Source organism: Hyaloscypha bicolor (genome assembly GCF_002865645.1).
Source record: "Hyaloscypha bicolor E unplaced genomic scaffold K444scaffold_126, whole genome shotgun sequence".
NCBI classification, from domain to species: domain Eukaryota; kingdom Fungi; phylum Ascomycota; class Leotiomycetes; order Helotiales; family Hyaloscyphaceae; genus Hyaloscypha; species Hyaloscypha bicolor.
Genome location: NW_020194628.1, coordinates 900,990 through 921,744, shown reverse-complemented (window position 1 = coordinate 921,744; position 20,755 = coordinate 900,990). Strand labels below are relative to the sequence as shown.

Here is a 20,755-nt window from a genome sequence, read left to right as displayed (position 1 = left end):
GCCAATCCTCCTTCTCAACCTTCCGTCAACAACACCACATGTAAGCATTTCCATCTTGCATTCGCATCCTGTTGAAAGCAAGATCCTCAAATAACGTCGCAAGTTTCGTTCCCTAGCTTCCCTTGTCTCAGATCTCCTGTAACCTTACACTTCGGTCAAGCAGGCACTGGCGCTGAGCGAGAACTGATCCTGGTCGTTCACGCATTTCCCTTACAGATCCAAACCCCCGCTCCTCGCGTTAATTTAGCGCTAAGAGACAACGAGTGAGGCGATGGTTTTGAACCAGCCGCACGGCTACACATCGGCATAGCTTTAATCTTCTGTTCAGGTAGAAGCAATTAAAGATTGAAAAGCTGGGTTTCCATATTAACTGTTTTTTAGGAAATACCATGGGCCCCAAGTGGCACCATACGGCCGTGTGCCTGTCCATATTCATGTATTATTGTATTCACGAGTGAGTAGTTTTTTATATATTGTTATTATCTTTACGGAAGTACATTTCTACTTCGATGATTCAAAGTGGATAGTCTCCATCCTCACTTTGCTAGAGATGTCCTTCCTGCTAGTTTGTTTTAAACTGGTTTCATGAATGAAGTGAAAAACATGAATGATGCCTCTACTCAATAAGCGACTTTAAGCAGTGTCTTCCTACTGAATCCCACTCTAAAATCTCGATTCCTAGTTCTCTATGTCACTATTCTGGGTATATGATAATATGATTCCCGAGATAGTGGTCTATGTCTCAATTCTGCTTACTTGATTTACTCCGGCCACGGGTCGTCCCAATTTGCAGAACGGAAGATGCTAGGAGGATAGCTTATGATTCACGGACCGCGGCCTAGATCTGGTTCTGAACTTCAACTTCCAAAGCATGACTATGCCCTCTTTATATCCTCTAGCTCTATTGTTTAGCTAGAAAGATAGCCTATTTCTTGAACTCGAGTCCAAGCCATAAATTATAAATATTCTACTCTTAATGGTATTATTTAATCTATGTGGCAAGAAAGATATAATTCCTCGCTTTGATATTCTATAAGTTTCTGAACATTAATGTCCTCATTTTGATAGCTCGAACATGTCTGAGTCCTTGATTCAATCTCACTTCCCTTTTTATCTCACTCCTACCTTTTCACTTCACTCCTCCATTTTTATATAGCTACAGCGGCATCTATTTCAATTTTCATCTGCACTTTCCGTGAGAAGTGGATAGTAACTCGACCTAGTTTGCTGTATATAATGCAGTTTAAACAATAAGCGACTGTTATCTAAAGATAAGGGAGAAGAGTGAATATTAGTAAAGGCGTTTATGTATATCGACTCAATATTCGACTAAACTTTTGTATATTCAACTCTCGCTTGGAATTGTCTCCGTGCTGTGGGAATTACCACGGCTGCTTAAGGAAGAGCCGGAACCGTATTAGTAAACCACATACGAAAATGAAAAGCATAGCTAGTAGATTTACTATACGGTACACGTCAAATAGTGCATAAAAGCCGTGAAAGTATTCTCGAAATGTTATACGGTCGCTAAATATATTACTTGAACCATAACTGCTTACCTATCTTTACTCAATCTATATTGCCGTGATTACGCTCTTTTCTTAAGACCAGAGTTACGGGATTTTGGCCTTGGATACCACGCATTTATATTAGGTAGGGCTGTCTGTTAGTTTTATTTCGGGTATTGTTTCCGAAAGCGATTTGCCTCACCGAGAGTGCAGACTTCGCGAGCGCCATTGTTCTAGCATTTGGCAGGAGAATGTGGAAGCGTGTTTCGATTGTACAAACAGCGTTCGGTAGAATGCTAAATCCAATATATATTGAAACTATGTGAAATTATAACTTATGTAACATGTCAGCAATCAACAATCAACAATAGCCTTCATGCTGAAGTTTGGGTCTGAGATGCTGTGCTAAAAAGGTGCTCAGCTCAAGGAAAGGAGGATGTTGGGGAGAGTCAGGTGGCGGGCGAGATTCATAATCAAGTAGGCAGGAACCCCATGGACTCCCTAGATTCACATTTAAGAAGCCCATCTCAAGTCTGAGTAAAAGTGTCGGCTGTGAGTTATTCTTGTAGAATTCAGCTAAACAGTCCATGAGGTGAGGGTTAGGGGCCTAGGGGGGATGTTCATAGAGGGAGGGCATCGGAAAATAAGTATTGGAATTAGGGGGAGAGATAAGTAGCAGGTAGGAGTTATGGTAAGGTAGGCGGTAGGCCCGGGACTTGGGGGATTCGAATATGTTGAGTCTATCTTGTTCCTTGGTGGCACGTTAGCTGTGAATCATCCTTACGGAATTTGGGCGACGCGGTTCATTCTGTGACCGTAAGGGGCTTAGTGGGAATGTGAACAGAGAAGGACATCGGATGACAAATATGAGAATTAGAGTAGGTTGGATTGGGAACAGCTATTGGTTGAATAGGAAATCCGAGGAGTAAAGGCAGCGTTATTTTAGACAAAATGGCTATCAGGGATACATCAGATAGAGATTCACTGCTGAATAAGCTTTTCTCGACTTTGGGCTACAAAGCCCATTAATTGACTATAGTTGAATCCCCCATCAGGAATCGAGGCTCAAGCGCTTACTTAGAAACCATTCCAAGTCGGGCTTGTGGACTTAGCAATGTGGCTTGAATTAGTTCCCAACTAACCGCCATCACCGTCCGTTACATCCGCAAATAAGGACATTTTCACACAAGTGCGGGCCGAAATGTCAAGCTTTAGCTTACTTTCCTTTCTCGCACTTCACCTCTTCTTAAGCAATAACGATATCTCATCTCATAGTAATGTGTGAGAATGGGAGCATATAACACTTCGTTGCTCAAGCGAGTCTACCACCGCGGAAGGCACCAGGGCTACCCTTGGTTACCTCGCAAGACACAAAATAAACCCCAGGAAAAACTTAAAAGGATAAACTCTAATGAATTACAACTGTCAAATGGTAAGGCATACTTTCTCCCCGCTTCATTCCCAGTATAAAGGGGGGCATTGGAAGCTCTGCTTTGCTTAACGCCCATTTTTTTCTTTACCCCTTTTCACTGAGCGAGACGAACTGACTTGGCAAAATGTAAGCAGACAAGGAAATGGTGCTTCAAAGTGGAATACAAACCACTCACTATGTGTTTCTCTTCCTCGTGTACTTCAGCAATGGCAAAGTCCCATCTCATATCATCTCCTCGGTTTCAAAGTTCATGGCACATGTGATGTACTAGCAGGCGGCTTGAGCATTCGTAGGAATACTTGTGAGAAACAATGGAATGCCTATAATGCGCCCCACTTCAAAGCGGAAGTCATGATGTAGAGAAAACATTGCACAAGGCCAAATGGTTCGTCTTCATGCTATCAGAGTAGCATAGGAACACGAAAACATTCGGCGCCCTATGCCGCCTTTCCTCGAAGAGTGGGGTTTGCGGTGGCTCTGCAAAGTGCGAGGCATGGTATGACATAGGGACTGGGAACCCCCTCGTTGAAATGAAGTATAAGCCAGGAATCTGTCCGTGCCGGAAAATATAGCAACCATGCGGCTCCCCGCGTAATTCTTAGATATGATGGAATTGTCAGACAGGATGAGAATGTTAGTTACAGAGTTTCCTTCCGCTCTTAATCCAACATGAATCAACTCTTATCCTCAATGGCAGCTTTACCTCACGAACCGGAATGATATAAATGGCCCTTTATCCTGCCGCCGAGGAATCCTCTAAGCGCGTGGGGCAATGCATTGAGTATGGAGATGCAGGCTGAGATCCTTGAAGTTGGGGTCCCGACGGTACCGCACAGAGCGGTCAGAATAAATAAGCATGCAACGAGTCGGTTTAGTAGACCGACACCGAAATGACTCGGGACAGTCCATTCCACAGTCCGACTGTCCCCAATTCTACCAATAAGCCCGATTCTGCCGGTGCTTCTAGTGCTATTGCCACTTGGTAGGGGTTTATATAGCCGTATAATAAGCTTTGAAATTCTATCAGAAAAACTCCAAGTCGAAAAATAAAGATATATATATATATATATATAAGAACCCAAGCCCAAGATAGCTATAATAATATAATAAATTATATATTCGACTAAAAATTATAATTCTACTAATTTCTATATATTAAATCGAGAAGTATACTAGACTATTACTCTATTTTTATATATATAAAAGGCTAATTCGAAGAAGAAATAAGGAGAGATTAAAGAAAAAGTAAAAAGGATATAAAGCTATAATTTAGTTAGTAATTTTAATAAAGCCCGAAAACTAATAATATATTTATATCTTATTATAGGCTTTTAAAAAGTAATTCTATTATCTATATATTTACTAATTATATTATATCTTTTATTTTTAGTTTATTTTTATTTTTACTAGTATTTTTTTATACTATTTCTCTTTTTTTTTTAATAATTCTAAATTTATTTTTATTTTTATAGATTTATAAATATATTTATAAAGAAATAATTTAGTTAATAAAGAAATAAGAATAGAGAAAATAATTAATATAAAACGGGCTAATATAATTAATATAGGAGATATATATTATAAGAGCTCTTAAATAGTAAAAAATTAGAAGAAATTAAAGAAATTAAAGAAATTAGAGAAATTAGAGAAATTAGAGAAATTAGAGAAATTAGAGAAATCAGAATTAGAAGAATTAGAAGAATTAGAAGAATTAGAAGAATTAGAAGAATTAGAAGAATTAGAAGAATTAGAAGAATTAGAAGAATTAGAATTTATAAAAGAATAAATTTAGAAAAAAGAAAGACATATATTTAAGATATTATAAAGCCTAAAATATTTAATTTAGGTTAAAATTAAAGCTAAAATTAAAGTTAATAGACTAATAAAAGCAGGTAATAATTTTTTTTTACTATTAGAGAAATTATTAGATAAAAGTAATAAAAATAATAAAAATAGAAAAAGATAAATATATTATTTAGTAAAGTAATTCTTTATATTATTATTATTATATTAAGCTTTTTTACTATATAACTATTCTAATATTTTTTTTTAATAATATTTCTTTATCTTATTTTCTTTTTAGTTTTTTAATAAGTTTTAAATTTTTATTTTATTTTTTATTTAATTATATTAAATCTAATAAATATATATTTATAGCCTTATATAAATTTTAATAGCTATAATAGAAACTAAGAGCTAGAAAGTTAAATAGAAAAAATACTTTATATAATAGCTTAATTTTTAGCTTTTAATTAAAGATATTATATAATATAAAAAGCTAAATAGTTTTAATAAATTATAATATATATTTAAATAGAAATTACTTATATAATTTAGCTAAATCTATAATAATATTAAGAATTATTTATTTTTTATAATTTATAAACTTATTTCTAATATATTAATTCTTTTATTTTATAATATTTAGTCCCGCAAAGCAGGAAGAGTTCTAGTCCCAGCAGATCCAGTGGCAGCAGCAACGGGTGCAGGTTCAAGCCCACCATCAGCAAGAAGGTCATCACGTGTGGGATTTAGAGAACTGGTTGGATATATGGGTTGGGAAGTGCCCGTTGTGTTATGTCCGCAAATGCCAAGGTTCCGAGGTTGATATGTGGCATGGGTTGGAAGAGTGCGTGGATGAGGAGCAAGAATTGGTTACCAGCAAAGTCAAGGCATTAGAGAGCATTGATTTTCAGAGATATGCAAGTTGTTGTAATTGTGGGGTCGCCTAGCAGATTTGCACAAGGTGGGAGGAGATCCGTGAGGGGAACTACTCTTATTCTGTGTAATAGTGGTTAGAACATTAGTTGCCTATTCTTATTCTATGCCATTAGATAGGAGCATCAACTGTCTGCTCTCTTTCCTTATAACAGTAGTTACAAACAGAAACTCCTTACTCTTATTCTGTGTGACTGTGGTTAGGAACATCAGCTGCCTGTTCTCTTGTCTGTGCCAGTTGTTAGGAATATAAACTGCCTGCTACTATTCCTAGTAACAGTGGTTGGGAACATCAACTGCTTGCTCTCATTCTGCTCTTATTCTATGTGACAGTGGTTGGGAACATCAAGTGTCTGCTCCTATTCTGTGGTGTTTTCCAGTTTTCAAGAGGCTTGTGGTCTTTAAATACAGACAGTGAGAGGATAATTAAGTCTTCTATTACTTATTTTCATGAATCACACGATAACTTAATAAGAAAAATAGTGGTTTATAGGCAAAGAGGCGGTAAAGGGTAAGAAATCAGTGAGGGTAGTCACGTGGAGCCGTGGCGCTCACTAAGAACACGACGAGCAATGTCTCATACTCTTATAAGTAAAACATTTTCAGTTGGGCGGTAGATATATCAGTGCATTTACTCTTAAAGCCACATCCCTAAGCATTCATTGCTTGCCTACTGGCGGCCGCACTTCCTTTTAAGCTAATGCTCTACTCATCCTTTAAACAGAGCCAACATCAGTGCTATTGGCGATGTCGTAGAAGATCTTCACCTCCCTCTTAACTCGAAACTTGGAACTTATGGGATGGTTATTAATGTAAGCGGTATCTATGCATATACCGTTACTAGGGTCGACTCTACGTTGTTGTCAGCCAATTCAAATTGCATATAGGAATAAACAGAGCATACTCAAAGTATATTCCATTGGTTGTGTGTTTCCCTCCTTTCTCACCACACTTGCCAATCTCCTGCATTAATCCATCTGTACAATCCTTGAGAGCAACCGTAGCCCAATTCTTGTTGTTCGTGTTCTTGACCAGAAAGTACCAATGATCGCTGCCGCCTGTAACACATGCGTCCCGACTAAGCTGTGGGTTATACTGGCCCTGAAGCTGGGCGCAGACCACAGGGATGTTGTCACGAGCGACTTGGATGGCGCCCTTCCCCTTAAAGCACGTGGCCGCAGCAAGGGAGGCAGCAAGAAGAATCAGTCCAGTGTTCTGAAGGACCTTCATAGCGTTGAGAATTCTTCTTTAAAAGTTATGTGTAGGGAAGGGAAATATTGTGGAAGAAGTATATGCTGGTGGGAGAATGTAGGTTAAGAATGCCAGTGGAAGATAGATAAACTGCTAAGTCGTGTGTGATGAACTTTGCATTTTAGCAAGGCGAGCTATTCCTTTATACTTGACGGAATCTTGATCTTGCAGAAGTGGCCTTTTCCATCCTAAGCACAACCAGATTCAGTAGAGCCAACATCCAACGCTGCTAGGGGAAGTCCATTGGTACGAAGAGATGGCAGAAAAAACAAGTTTAACCCAATAAGTCTATCCACGGAGCAAGGGCCTTCTGAAGCATGTTACCAACCTGTTTGTTAAATCCAGGGACTAAATACGTGGTTATACTCGCCTCTTTCATCCAATCAGTTACCTCATTAGTTCACGGCCACAACTACTCTCTCGTCAACTTGAATCCAGCCGTGGCTTATGCTAATATTAACCTAATGTGCTACATGCCCAGTTTCAGATCTGACATGTATTTCTAAAAGTGTCCGTTGCAGTCATTCAGCCAACAGTGGCACGGCTAAGACCTGTGTTGTTGCTCTGTAAGGAGCAAACCAACAAAGCAGCGCCCTAACTTCGAGCCTAGTCAACCAACTTAGCGGCGTTTTAATTGTTGACGCTAATACGAGCATGAGCGAGGACATTATACTATCTGTATTAATCCTTTGAAGTTGTTTCAAGGAGAAGGAGACACAGCCACGGTCTCGCCAGAGTTATTAAGGGAGTCGGCAGTTAATGGAATGTTAGTGTTAGGAGGCGTAGCACTAACACCATTGTTTCTAGCGCTACCCAACTAGGATCTGCGATGCCTGCTGTCTTTTTGGCTTTAGAAGAGGCGGCAAAGGGAGTTGGATAAATTATTCGTCAGGTGTAAGGTAAGGTGGAGCGGTCATTTCTCAATAAATGGTATGAGACTTGACCCAGTCCCTAGCAAAACACAAACTAATTTTCGTCCTTTGCACCATGAAGTTGCTTGTCACCCTGCTCTATGCTCTCACGCTTTGTGAAGCTTTTGCTCAACCAGACAAAGGCCGGCCACTGTATAAAGCCGGCGACATGGACTATGATGTTTGTCTTGTGCTGAGCCGTGGTGACAGCACCTCCTATGTCAGCAGAATTGTTATTCTATTAATCAAAAGTGCTCTAACTCTTATCATAGGTATCGTGCATGGCGATCTGCCTAGCCAGCTTCGGGTTAGTTGGCTTTGAGCTCGGCCAGATTCATGGGGATTTGCAACTATGGGAGGTGTTAGTATTTAGAGCTATCAAAATAATATAGTATCATTAGCTAATTGTTAGTACAGCTGCGGACCTGTCTACGGTGCTCAATGTTTATGCCATGGTAACAACACGCTTCCTGAGTACATTATTATGTCTAGGGCACTCCAGGACCAGGGTTTAGCACACCACGATTGCGTAGAGGGTAGGAGTCGTCAAAGTTGCAATACCCTAGGCACAGAAAACTCAGTTTCCGAGCCTTTCAAGGTTGGCGTCTCAGTCTCTAAGGCTTGTGCCTCGATGGTTGTGGCGGTTAATAGCAACAACCAATACAACGATAGTCACAGGTCCAAGTCTAGAATCGGCAGAATTTTTCGATCTTGGACAATTGGTGACATTATATTATTAGGTGTAGAATCGTGGTGGGGCTATATGACTAATACACTTGTTAGGTAGCGTATCTCTATAGCTAGCAGTTATTAACAAATTCCAACTCAGAAGTTAAGCCTCAACATTGTCATGTTATTATAACTTGGGTTTTTACTGTTAACTACTTGAGATCAAGACTCCTACTGCTCACGTCACTAAGATTATTAGTTAAAGGAATCTAACCTTGTTTCACCATTGCTCCTAAATTACTTGGCACATGTTTTTAAGAGGAACCTGATTAGAAAACGTCACGACTAAATTGCTTCGCCTTCTAACAGCCGCTAGGCCAGTAGCCTCCTAAACCCTAGTATTTACGATAAGTTCCTCACTACTAACAATAAGAAACTGATTGAGATCAGACTTGGAGCTCTGCTACTAAAGCAATCAGCGCTAGTCAAATGTGCACCAGAAAAGAAGAAAGAGGCAAAGGATACAAAGGATGCAAAGGATGCACAGGATGCAAAGGATGCAGGCAAAGAGCGCAACGGCAGAGTGTCCCTAGACCCTTCTGTAGACAAAGAGTCTGGCAAACGTGGAACCGTGTCCACGTGGAAGACGACTCTGGACGGCGATAAAGGCCAGGAACGTTTCATCATGCTGGATGCTGAGGAAGCAAATAGCTATTATTAACAAGCACTCCACCTGCACTGTATAAAACTAGTGACGGCGCAGAACCAACATGCTGTACGGCGCAGAACCACTGAATCCTACAACTAAATGATTAGGAGTCTAGAAAGGATGGAAAGCAGTGGTATAAAGAAGAAAGCATTTATCTGATAAAGGTATTAAAGAACCCTATCACCATTGTATATCAAAAGATACCACCACCAATTCTACCTCCCTTAGCAACAAGATAGACTCGTACTTAACGTATTATTCTCGGCGTCATGAAATTCTTTGTCACGTTGCTCTGCGCCCTCGCGCTTCCTCAAGTTTTTGCTCACCCATCCCAGAACCATATTGACAAAGGAGAGATCGGAGAGCTTGCTACCCGTGATGTACACACACTGGAACATGACACTGATCTCATGATGAAACGTGGTGTCCATCCTGCTTGTGTGAGTGTAGTCGTATTATACTGATAAAAGGCTTTCTAACATCTGATATAGGTGAGCTGTATGTCGCTCTGCTTAGCAGGCGCTGGCTATACATACGTTTTTGGGAAGACCTTCATTCCCAAATCTTGGGTAAACATATGGGGAGTGTTAGTATTTACATTTATCATCTATTTGGCGTGAGAAAGTTCTGTGCTGACTGTATCTAGCTGCGGAGCTGGCTGTCTCGCATCAGGGAGCTGCTTTGGAAGCAACACTGCTATACTTCCTGAGTACGGCGTCATGATGCAGGAAGCTCGGAGTGCAGGCCTAGCAGACAACGATTGCGCTACTACTGGTTGCACAATTGGCGAAGACTCAACCTGCGAGTCTATAGGATGCGGCAACTGCTTTCAACCACCAAGGCAAGGTGGACCCATGGCCCCGCCTCCACCACCACCCCGTTGTGCTAATTGAAAATTGGACTATTTAACTATACAATGCTTAGAGAATATGTTTTGCTTGCAGGGAAATGGTATTAGAGTTATATTGCAGGTTTACTCATTGTGTAGTTATTTGATTTAGTCACTCCATTTTAGAATATACGTGTTTGCATTACAGAGTGGATTTGTAGCAAAGACCCTACAACCTAAGAATAAACTAAGGAGAGTGAATCTAATCTATAGACCTTCTGCATCAATCATACCTCTGTCCCAAAGAGTAATCTGGTACAGTCCATGTCTTACTTTTGACGAAACCGCCACCTTGCCTTCTCCTCCAACAACGTTCCCAATGCCTGTATGACCAACATGACGCTCTAAAAGGAGTACATTACTCTCCTTATCCCAGACTTTAAGAAGACCATCCCGAAAGCCGCCAGTTATCATATAAAGATTTGTCCAGGCCATCCCGCGGACAGCATTAGTGAGGTTGGAGATGCCTTGGTGTGCAGGGTCTATGGCGTGGAGGAGGGAGCCATCTTCCCAGTTCCATGTCCGAATTGTCCCATCTGATGAAGCAGAGACAAGGTTACCATTACGGTTCTCGAGTTGGTTTGCAACCCAGGTGTGGCCCTGGCAAGTCGTAACATAAGTTCTATCATAGTTAGCAACTTATACCGTCTCTGTATACAAGCATCACCAACCCATCTTTGATCCTCCAGATTTTGATATCGCCCGTGCCACAAGAAACCGCCATGAGTGTCTCGTCGTCATTGAAGCCAAATACGGACGGATATCTGGCGTGGCCTTCTAGTCGATGAAGTTCATTCCCTGTCACAAGATCCCAGATACGTACAGTCTGGTCGTAGGAGCCTGAGATAAGTTGGTTACCAATAGTTTTAAGCCTTATTATGCCTCTTGTATGGTGATCAAACTTATGTGAGCATGAACCAGAGGCAACGTCCCAGACACGTATAGTATGCGTGTTGGCACCGGTCCCAGTGATCACAGTTGACTCGTCTGGCATCAGTACTGCATGGATGCAATCGCCATGCTCAGGAAATTCTTTCAACTTGACCCTACATGGAAATTAGACTGATTAGTATAATAACTCTCACTAAGCAAGGTGAAAAATTACCCATTTTCGATATTCCATAGCCTTGCTGTCCCATCAGCGTTTCCTGTGACTAAAAACAAATCATACCAGTCTATATCCCACAATTCTCCTGCTTCAATTATCCTCTTGTGTGGATCGTTCTCGAGATTGTGATGTTCGCAGGTGATTTCTAGAACAATAACAGTCCCAGGGTTAGTTGTGGCGATAACATGGCGTGGCGTGATGCATAGCTTAGTGATTGTCGTGGGGCATGATATTTGACAAGACGCTTGAGGACTCATGATATCGTAAGAAAATAGCAGAATAGAAAAAGTTGCAGATGTGTGCCTCGTAATGTGGGGGTCTAGGCCGAAGTAGACCAAGTGACACTGTATCCTTGACAAATAAAGGAGAAGCAGAAGAAGGGAGCGATCTAGTGTGCCCTTTTGTATATAATTCTTTAATTCACTGTGGAAGGTGATCTTGCTGCAAAGATCATAGAGGGAGACGAATGACGAAGCTAAACTAGGCAGCAGGCTGAGAGGGTCGTTTTACGTAATGATCCAACTGAAATCCTAGGCTAAATCCTGTCCCTGCTCAAATCCTGCTTTCAAACTCCACAACTACGGAGGTACAGCCCATAATGATAGTAATAGCGCTAGCAGGGGTCCGAACTTTTCAACCTGGTATCGCAACAATAACGTATTGCAAAAACTTGAAAAAAGGTAGCACTACTATACGGCACTGTTATGGATACTTATATCGTTTAAATGAACTTTTTCTGTTATATATAGCAAAAGTTATCGAGTATTGAATTCACGAGTTTTCTATTAACCCCTGCTAGCGCTATTACTATTATTATGGGCTGTACCTCCGTATAGCCCCAATATACTAGGGTCAGGTGGCACATATAGTAAGGAACACGAAAATTTAAGCTAGAGAGGCCTTTCTTCCTACGTGTTATTAACTAATAACTTAGGGATTCTGCTTAGGATTTCTGTAATTTGTATATCCTTTTCTAAATTGTCCTACGGTCGGACTACCCTAAGCGGTTGGCTCTCGGGGCTCCGTAGAAAAAACTTTCACGTAATAAATACTAAAAATCTCTCCCTTCTAGAAAATCGCATATCGGAATGCAATTATATCCAAATCCTTAGAGCTTAGCTTGGGATTATAGAGAGGAAGCTCAAATACCTTTCTTTATATTTTAGTGGTTCTGGAATATAAGGGGCTTTTATTACGATTTTTTAAAGCTCGGGAAAAGGGTTTCTTAAGGCTCTCGCTAGCTCCAAGTATACTAAAAAAAAACTTAGCCTTATATTACTCTCCTCTCCTTTTTCTTTTTATACTCTCTCTTTTACTTCCTTTTAATAATAGATAATTCCAAGACTTACTTATTATATACTAGATACTTACTACTTTTAGCCTTTTCTTGCGGGCCTATAGGCGCTATCCGTAAGACCTATATAGCCTATATAATCCATATTCCTCTTCTTTATCCTTGACCTATTTAACCAGTTTCTAGGAGCAGCAACATGCCCGGACTACTAATTAGCACCCTGCCCTATAAGAACTTAATCCAAATACCTTCCCTATCTCCCGGCAATAACAACAGTCGGTTACAGACATCTCTGCGGACAAGCCAGCCCTATAGCGCCAGCGACAGATCCGTTAACTGTCTATTACAGCCCCTGTTCATATCTTGGAGAACCCTTCTACTAACCCACCTATTATACGGCCTCCTGCCTTCCTCTCCTGCTTCTGGCCAGCTCCTATATATATGACTAGTCTACTTACAGGTTACTATATAGCTTGTAAAGTCCTCTATTTTGGCTATACGGATAATCGCTTTAAGACCTATTATAAAAAGGGCAATATAATACTTCCTCTAATCTACAAGCCTCTTCTGTATTTCTCTTACCTCTTTACAGGTAATAATCCGCTCTACCGGGCCTTCCAGGCAAATATCCGAATATATAATTATACTTTTACCTTTATATTAGTTAAATATAAAAAGAATATACAAATTGATTTCTCCTATAGGATCTAGTACTTTCAGATCTATAGCAAGCTCTTCTATTTCTAAGGCCTACTATAGTTCGCTTTATATACTAAACCCTCCTTTATATAGCTCTTCTTTTATAATCTACTCTTTATAACTAATATATAGGCTACTAACTTCCCTTACCTAGATTATATAGTTCTTTTATAGCTTACGGATATACTTACAGATTATAATCCGTTTATTATAGTCTATAAAATAGCCTATAAGTATCTTATAAGCCAGTAAACCGATTTCCGGATCTTATTTAACCTGCAAATATACTTAATCCTCGAATTAGGTACTAATTATTATTATAAGAACCTCCTAATAAATAACGAGATTATAGTTCTTATCCCGGATAAGTATACGAATATAAGCTACTATAATCTGGTATTTATAGTTTATAAGATAGGCTATAAGTATCTGTAAATATATATAGTTAATATTATATATATAGTATATATACTATTCTACTATATCTTATTCTTCTTATATAGTAACCCGGGTTAGTACTATGGTTTATAGTTATAGGACCGTAATAAGACCTATTAGTAAATATAGCTTAAGTAATAGGTCTTTTACTAATACTATCTCTATATCTATCTAGCCTTCTCTCTATTCTTTTATACTAGCTACCTCTTTTAGTAGTATATTATTAATATATATATTACCTATAAGACTATCTTACTTAACTAGCTTTACTTATACTAGTAGAATATCTATATAGATATTTATATAGGACTTACGAATACCCTAATTCATAAGGATATCTATATAAGTAATATTAGCTATTACTTTATTTTTCTATTAAGCTTTATAAATAGTAATTACTTTATATAATAGCTTTTTCAAGACTTAATAGCTATTATATAATACTTTAATAAGCCAAGCTTTTTTATTACCTTTATAGCTAACCTATACTAGCCTGAGATTACAGATTACCTTTTAAATAGATAGTAAATAATTAACTATCCGGATCTTTATTCTAAAGATATAGAAGCTTCTTACGGATCTCAAGAACTACCTTTTCGGATAGTATATAGGCTATATCTATATAATTAAGTACCAGAAATATAGCCTCTTATATATATATCTACTCTTATTTCTTAGGAGAAATACTATCTTTTTAACTCCTGATTTAGTTAATAAGATTATTTATACCAAACTTCTAGACCTATTATAGAATTCTATAGGCAAACTTATAGCTATAATTACTAGCCAGATATCTTACAGGCTATATAGCCTTAATAATAATCCGAAAGCCCTATATATAGTCTATAAGATACCTATAGCCCTACTTATATATTAGAAGAGGTTCCCTAAAGCATTTATAGCTATAATAATTATCTATAAGAATAGGTATCCCGAATACTAATACCGGAATAATAGCTATATATTTATAGTCTATAAACCAGGCTTTCTAGACTAGGAAGTTGTCTATAATAATTACTGGATTATTTCATATAACCTATATCTCCTCTAGAAGTTCTACTTATATATTAATATTAAGGTTTATATATTCGTATAAATAATTAAGTATATTTATAAGAAAACAGACTATATAACTATTACTATCTCGGAAATAAATAATAAGATTATCTAGTATCTCTAGGCTTAGTATATAGGCCTTATAAAGGCTTTCTAGTATCTATTCAAATACCTAATATACTAGAAGTTCCTTCCGGTTTAATATCTTATAATCTATTTCCCTAAATAATATATAATTTACTTTATAGCTAACTTCTTACCCGAGCAGATTATAGACTAGGCTATAAATATCCGCTTAATCTTAATAGCCTTTTTTAAATATAATATAATATATAAGAATAGCTATTAGTACTTATATTACAAGTTCCTATAGTACTTTATATAGATTACTAAGACCCGGATATAGAAGTACTATAAGCAAGAGTATAGTATTAGCTATATTTACTACTATAGTCTAGTTTTAGGTAAGTAGTTCTACTTATAACTCTTACTAATAGTTATATATGGTTTGTAGTCCTTTAATAAGCTCTACTTAGTCAAGAGTATCTATTATTTCATATATTATACTACCTATATTACCTATAGCTTAATAAAGAATAATTAGAAGTAGTTCTAGTATTTTAATAAGGCTATTTTATTAATAACTAGCTATAGTTTATAGATACTTTTTCTTATAGATATCTGCTAGTAGCTAATTGCGGATATATAAATAATCTAGGACTAGTATAAGAAGCATTTCTATAATAACTTGGCCTATAAGCTAGCCTATAATTTATTAATTAATTTCCTATTACCCTTAGTTAATTCTTACTATAATTATAGCCTCTTTTTACTTGGTCTCGGCCTTACGGATCTCTAGTAGATACTTATAGACATTATTTTACCTGAGAATACCTTTAACTAGACTATAAGCTATTATATAGCTAATCTATAGGTCAATTATATCTATAAGATATTACTAGTAACCGTAATATAAGCCTAGCTAAATATAAACTAGTATTCTTGCTTTTAGATAATTATAGTAGTAATTATAGATAATTTACAAACTACTTACTTCTACTTATAAGGCCCTGGCAGAACCGGTAAGATATTTCTTTATAAGACCCTTTACTACTATTACTATAGCTAAGGTAAGATAGTTCTATATATAGTATTAACGGGTATTATAGCTCTTCTTCTCCCGGATAAATATATATCTCACTCCTAGTTCCGGATCCTACTCGAGCTTAACGAGTTATCTATAAGTATAATTACTAAAATAAGCTAGCTCAGGGCTCTCTTATATTCTATAGACCTAATTATCTAGAATAAGGTACTTATATAGTACAAATACTACTTTGAGGTAATATACCGGCTAATAGTCAATTTATAATCAATTACAGATAATATTCTCTTTAAAGAGATGCCTATAATTCTCGGGAGAGACTTTACCTAGATCTTACTAGTAGTCCTATACGGTTTACGGGCCAATATAATACAGGCCTACTTATAGCGGATATAGATCTAGCTATAGCTTTATTAGTTATTATTACAGATTAATATATAGGTCTATAATAATCTATCTAAGCAGGATTTTATAGACTGGATTAGTAGTTTGCTATATAACCTATCTTTAAATAGGCAGATTATACTCCTGCCTTTTATTTTATATATCTAGTTAGTTATAGACCTAATTAATTATATTTACCTATAAGAATAACTCTTATAGGTCCCGTATAATTACCGGGCCTTTAGTAAATAGGCAATTCTATTAATCCTGAATAATATAGTCTATAAACTTAATTAAATAATCCTGGATATACTTCCTAGCCAGAAACAGATATATTTTATAGTAGATTCGGCTAATATAAATAAGGCAGATCCTGAGATTATAGAATTACCTCTAGAGATCTTGCAAAATATCTATTTACTGGGTCTACCTCTCTCTAAGCTATAATTCAAGATCGGTATACCTATAATACTCTTATGGAATCTCTATCTATAGAAAGGGCTTTATAACGGATTACAAATATCGATTTATAGCTTTGGGAGGTTCTCGATTCATATACGGCTACTAGATAGTAACTTTAATAGCTAATTACGGATAATTCTACGGATCAAGCTCTAGTTAACAGATTAGTAACTATCTTTTATACTCTTCTATAAGTAGTTTCTACTTGCTTTATCCTTTATAATAACTATTAATAAGTTATAAGGCCAGTTATTTAAGGTAGTAGGGGTGGATTTATAGTTACCGGTCTTTTCTTACGGCCAGTTCTATATAGCAGCCTTACGGGTTACCTTATAAGCAGGACTTTATATTCTTTTACCCCCTAATATAGACCGTATAAGTAATATAGTATACCCAGAAATATTACAAGGTCTTATTTAGCTTTTGATTTACTTACAGGTAACTTTATATACTTATAGGCTATTTTCCTTCTTATATTATCCGTAAAAGGTCCATAAAGAGTCCGCATCTAATTTATATACTTAGCTAAAAGCCTTTATTATATTCCAATCCTACTCGGGACAAGTTTAGGGCAAAATTATTAATTGGCGGCCCTATACAAGCTCCGGGACCAATTAATAATTTTAGCGAAGCGGCCCTAAACTCGTCTATAACATTGAGTTATAATCTGTAGATTCCTATACTGTCACGTGGAGGCCCGTACAGGAACACCAAACCTGCGCAGCCTTCACTCGCGTTTTACTCACCCACGCTTTACTTTGGTTTACGATTACAATGTCTCAATTAATCCAACCTGAATTAAATTAATTATACTGCCCCGGGTGTCACTGCCCTCGATTAATCTTCCAGTTTCCCCTAAAGGATAGCTGGCGGACCGCAACGTATGCTTCTTGCCTTGAGCGGCAGGCCTTGCGATATGCAAGTATTTAAGAAGAACAAGAGAGAGAAAGGAAGCAAGAGGGAGAAGAGCCTACAGGTAAGTTAACGGACCTATTTAGGGGCAGGCTAACTCTTCTAGGCCCGCAAACCCGTTGCTCTAGCTGCTTGCAACTTCGCGATCTTGGCCGTTTCCTTACTTGCGAGCCCTACCGGTACCGGAATACTAAATCGAACCGTTATTGATCTCGCGCTCAGAATCCAAACCCTCCTCCTGCTTACGCTGAGCTTGCGAATCATATCTAATACCGGCAACGAGCTACCGGAAAGAAGGAGAGGGGGTGGGCCGGATATCGGGCGATTACGGTCGATGATTATATACGGGAGCCGACCTAAGAGGAGGAGCAGGAGCTCCAGGACCGGCAGTAGCGGTATGAGGATGGGAAGGCAAAGAGGAGAGTTTGAGGCGTGGTGGGAGGAGAGGTTAAAGGAGAGGCAGAGGGCAGGTGAGTTTTTAAAAGAGAGGGATAAGGCAAGGAGGAAAATAAAGAGGGATGGAGAGAAGCGGGCAGAGTGGATAGAGAGGGAAGAACGGGAGAGGAGGGAGAGGGAAGAGAGGGAGAAAAGGGAAGAGAGGGAGAAAAGGGAAGAGAGGGAGAAAAGGGAAGAGAGGGAGAAAAGGGAAGAGAGGGAGGGGCAGGCTAAAGAAGAAGCTTGCGGACTAGTAGAGAGGCAGGCTTGTGAGCTAAGAGAGAGGCAAGTGGAGTTATATATAGACGAAGACGAATCTTGCAATAATTATTAGCTTTAATTCCAGGGCAAGTGAGGCTTAGGAGAACTTAACGGACGAGGAAGGGCGTTCTATAGGCTTGTAGGATAGCTAGAGGGGGGGTTCTAGGTGAGAATAAGACTTGGAAGGGCCCGCGAGAGGGAGGAAGCTTTGCGGGCGCGAGTAACGCTTGGGAGGGAAGGAAGAGCCCTATAAATAAGGATATAAATAGGGATAAGGCTTAGGAGGGCCTGTAAGAGAGAAGGAAGAGCTTTGCAGGTAGGAGTGAGGCTGGAGGGGGGGCTTGCGAGAGGGAGGGAGGCTTGGGAGGAAGGTATAGGTAAGAGTACAGGTAATAAGGGGCTTGCGGGGGCAAGTGAGGCTTGGGAGGGCTTAACGGACAAGAAAGGAAGCTTTACGGGCAAGAGAGAGAGAGCTTTGCGGGCTTGTAAAAGGGAAGAAAAAGCCCTGCAAGTAGAAGTGAGGCTTGGGAGGGCCTATAAGTATAGTATATAAAGTAAAAAGCTAAATATTTAAATAAAAGCTCTTAAGAAATACTAATTTCCTATATATTTATATATTATATTAATACGAGCTTATAAGTATAATATAGCTATATTTAAGAGAAAGGTTTTATAAGTAAAAGTAAGACTTAAAAAGACTTATAAAAGGAAAAAGAAAGCTTTATAGATATAATTAAAAGATATTATAGTTTATAAAAAGAAAGAGAGAGTTTTATAAATAGATATAAAGCTTAGAAGGCCTATAAGTAATAATAGAGCTTTATTATAAGAAAGTTATATATTTCTTTTAATCTTGAATTAAGATTAAAATAAAATAAAAAATTAATTCTAGAGTTTATATAAGATTACTAGGCTTTAATTTTAGTAAAGAAGCTCTAATCTCGTTTAGTATAATAGATATAAGTAACTTCTTAAATAAATATCCAGTATTAGTTAGAATATTATAAAATTTTATAAAATTTTATTATAAACTAGAATAAAAGCTAGAACTATATATATAAGATTAGGTATCTAGATATCTAAATATCTAGATATCTATAATAGCAGAAATAGAATAGTAGAATAAGGCTTAAAAATTAATAATTCTAATATCTTAAGAATTTAAAGCTAAAGAGAATAGAAGTGAGGTATAATAGTAAATAAATAGATATAGCTAAAACTACTAAAACGCCGAGCTTTAAAAGCGAGCTTGGTTTGAACTATAGGTTAGAATTTTAGTTAAAACTAACTCTTTTAACTGAAACTATATCTATATTAATTATATAATACTAGCTATTATATTACTCTTCTCTTTAGAAAGCTTATTTCGAATACTAGTAAATAAAGAGAAAGCTAAAGCAAATATAGTAAAAATAATAAAATAAAGAAAAAGAACTCTATTTTCTAGTAATTAGCTTTATCTAGTCTAGCTCTAGTAAAAGCTTATAACTCTCTTTAGAATTATTATTACTCTCTATACTAGAGTAATTATTATTTACTATAATAATTATAACCTGTTTACTAGAACTAGAACTAGAGAAAATACCTTTAAATAGCCAGATATAGTTCTTTATTTAGTAATTATAGGAACTATATCTAAAGTACTATCTAGATTTCTAATAGTTTTAATAGACTAGTATAGATATAAGAGTATTAATTATTAGTTTACTAATATCTATAGAATTACTAGTAATTCTAGAAGTAGTCTAGTATAGTAGAGCGGCTATTTTTAATAAAAGCTATTAAATTTAGGAAATTAGTATAAATCCGGAATAGAATAAGCTATTAGGCTAGATAAGAATAAATTACTAAATTAAGGCTATTATAAAAGCTAGAGATTTTATTAATATCTGGCTAGCTTTAGCTATTTACTTTATATAAGATATATTTAAACTTAGTAATATAAGTAGAAAAAGAATTATTACTTTAGTAGAGGATATAGAGCTTATTTTTAGCCTTTAATTACTTATTTGGATTATTATATATTTATAAAAGCTAATTTAGAATTATTTAGTAGTTCTATAACTAAATATACTTTATATAAAAACGCTATAATAAAACTATAAACTAGATAGATAAATTAAGATTCAGGTAAATATAGTAGAATTAAGTTATAGTATTTCTAATTACTATACTATTAATAGCTAGCTTTACTTTAATTAATAAAAGCCAGATATTGAATTTATAGGTATTTCTAGTAAACTTCTTAGAATTAGAGAGCTTTAAATAGGGCCGGAATACTTAGATCTTTATAAGAGCTACTTGCAGAATAGTAATTTCAGCTTATAGGCTATTAAACTTATATTAAACTTATATTTAGAAAGTATTTATTCTTAAGGAAATATTAGTAAAATTAGTACTAAAAAATCGTAAAAATAGAAGTACTCTCTAGTAGGCTAAATAAATAGAATAGATACTTGAAAATAGTATAGTATTTTACTAAGCCAGATAGATAGAGAGTATTAGAAGCTATAT

General features: G+C 36.8%; 4 protein-coding genes across 4 annotated transcripts; 2 read left to right on the top strand and 2 right to left on the bottom strand.

Annotated features, from left to right (window-relative positions):
- Positions 1-6,374: 6,374 nt before the first annotated feature.
- On the bottom strand, positions 6,375-6,888 carry K444DRAFT_633859 (uncharacterized protein; the record flags this gene model as incomplete). The annotated part of the gene is made up of 2 exons (XM_024883670.1): positions 6,375-6,510; positions 6,563-6,888. 2 exons carry the CDS (start codon positions 6,886-6,888, stop codon positions 6,375-6,377), a joined length of 462 nt encoding a protein of 153 aa, XP_024731879.1.
- A 1,008-nt stretch (positions 6,889-7,896) lies between these two features.
- Positions 7,897-9,210, top strand: K444DRAFT_633858 (uncharacterized protein; the record flags this gene model as incomplete). Its single annotated transcript, XM_024883669.1, has 4 exons — positions 7,897-8,040; positions 8,093-8,181; positions 8,238-8,356; positions 8,969-9,210. The coding sequence occupies 4 exons, from the start codon at positions 7,897-7,899 to the stop codon at positions 9,208-9,210; spliced, it is 594 nt and encodes a 197-aa protein (XP_024731878.1).
- Positions 9,211-10,169: 959 nt separating this feature from the next.
- K444DRAFT_617418 (WD40 repeat-like protein) lies at positions 10,170-11,619 on the bottom strand. The gene is made up of 3 exons (XM_024881122.1): positions 11,193-11,619; positions 10,759-11,133; positions 10,170-10,709 (listed from the first exon to the last, which is right to left on the bottom strand). Exons 1-3 carry the CDS (start codon positions 11,450-11,452, stop codon positions 10,295-10,297), a joined length of 1,050 nt encoding a protein of 349 aa, XP_024731877.1. The 5' UTR covers positions 11,453-11,619; the 3' UTR covers positions 10,170-10,294.
- Positions 11,620-17,296: 5,677 nt separating this feature from the next.
- Positions 17,297-18,701, top strand: K444DRAFT_94472 (uncharacterized protein). The gene is made up of 3 exons (XM_024888825.1): positions 17,297-17,609; positions 17,652-18,336; positions 18,660-18,701. Exons 1-2 carry the CDS (start codon positions 17,517-17,519, stop codon positions 18,312-18,314), a joined length of 756 nt encoding a protein of 251 aa, XP_024731876.1. The 5' UTR covers positions 17,297-17,516; the 3' UTR covers positions 18,315-18,336; positions 18,660-18,701.
- Positions 18,702-20,755: the final 2,054 nt, after the last annotated feature.

Excerpts from the sequence above, each read along its gene's own strand:
- K444DRAFT_617418 (XM_024881122.1), bottom strand. The coding sequence starts at position 11,452 with ATGAGTCCTCAAGCGTCTTGTCAAATATCATGCCCCACGACAATCACT. Across the intron at positions 11,134-11,192 it reads CTATGGAATATCGAAAATGG|GGTCAAGTTGAAAGAATTTC; the intron begins GTAATTTTTCAC and ends ATTTCCATGTAG. Across the intron at positions 10,710-10,758 it reads ATCTGGAGGATCAAAGATGG|AACTTATGTTACGACTTGCC; the intron begins GTTGGTGATGCT and ends TAACTATGATAG.
- K444DRAFT_94472 (XM_024888825.1), top strand. The coding sequence starts at position 17,517 with ATGCTTCTTGCCTTGAGCGGCAGGCCTTGCGATATGCAAGTATTTAAG. Across the intron at positions 17,610-17,651 it reads AGAGGGAGAAGAGCCTACAG|GCCCGCAAACCCGTTGCTCT; the intron begins GTAAGTTAACGG and ends TAACTCTTCTAG.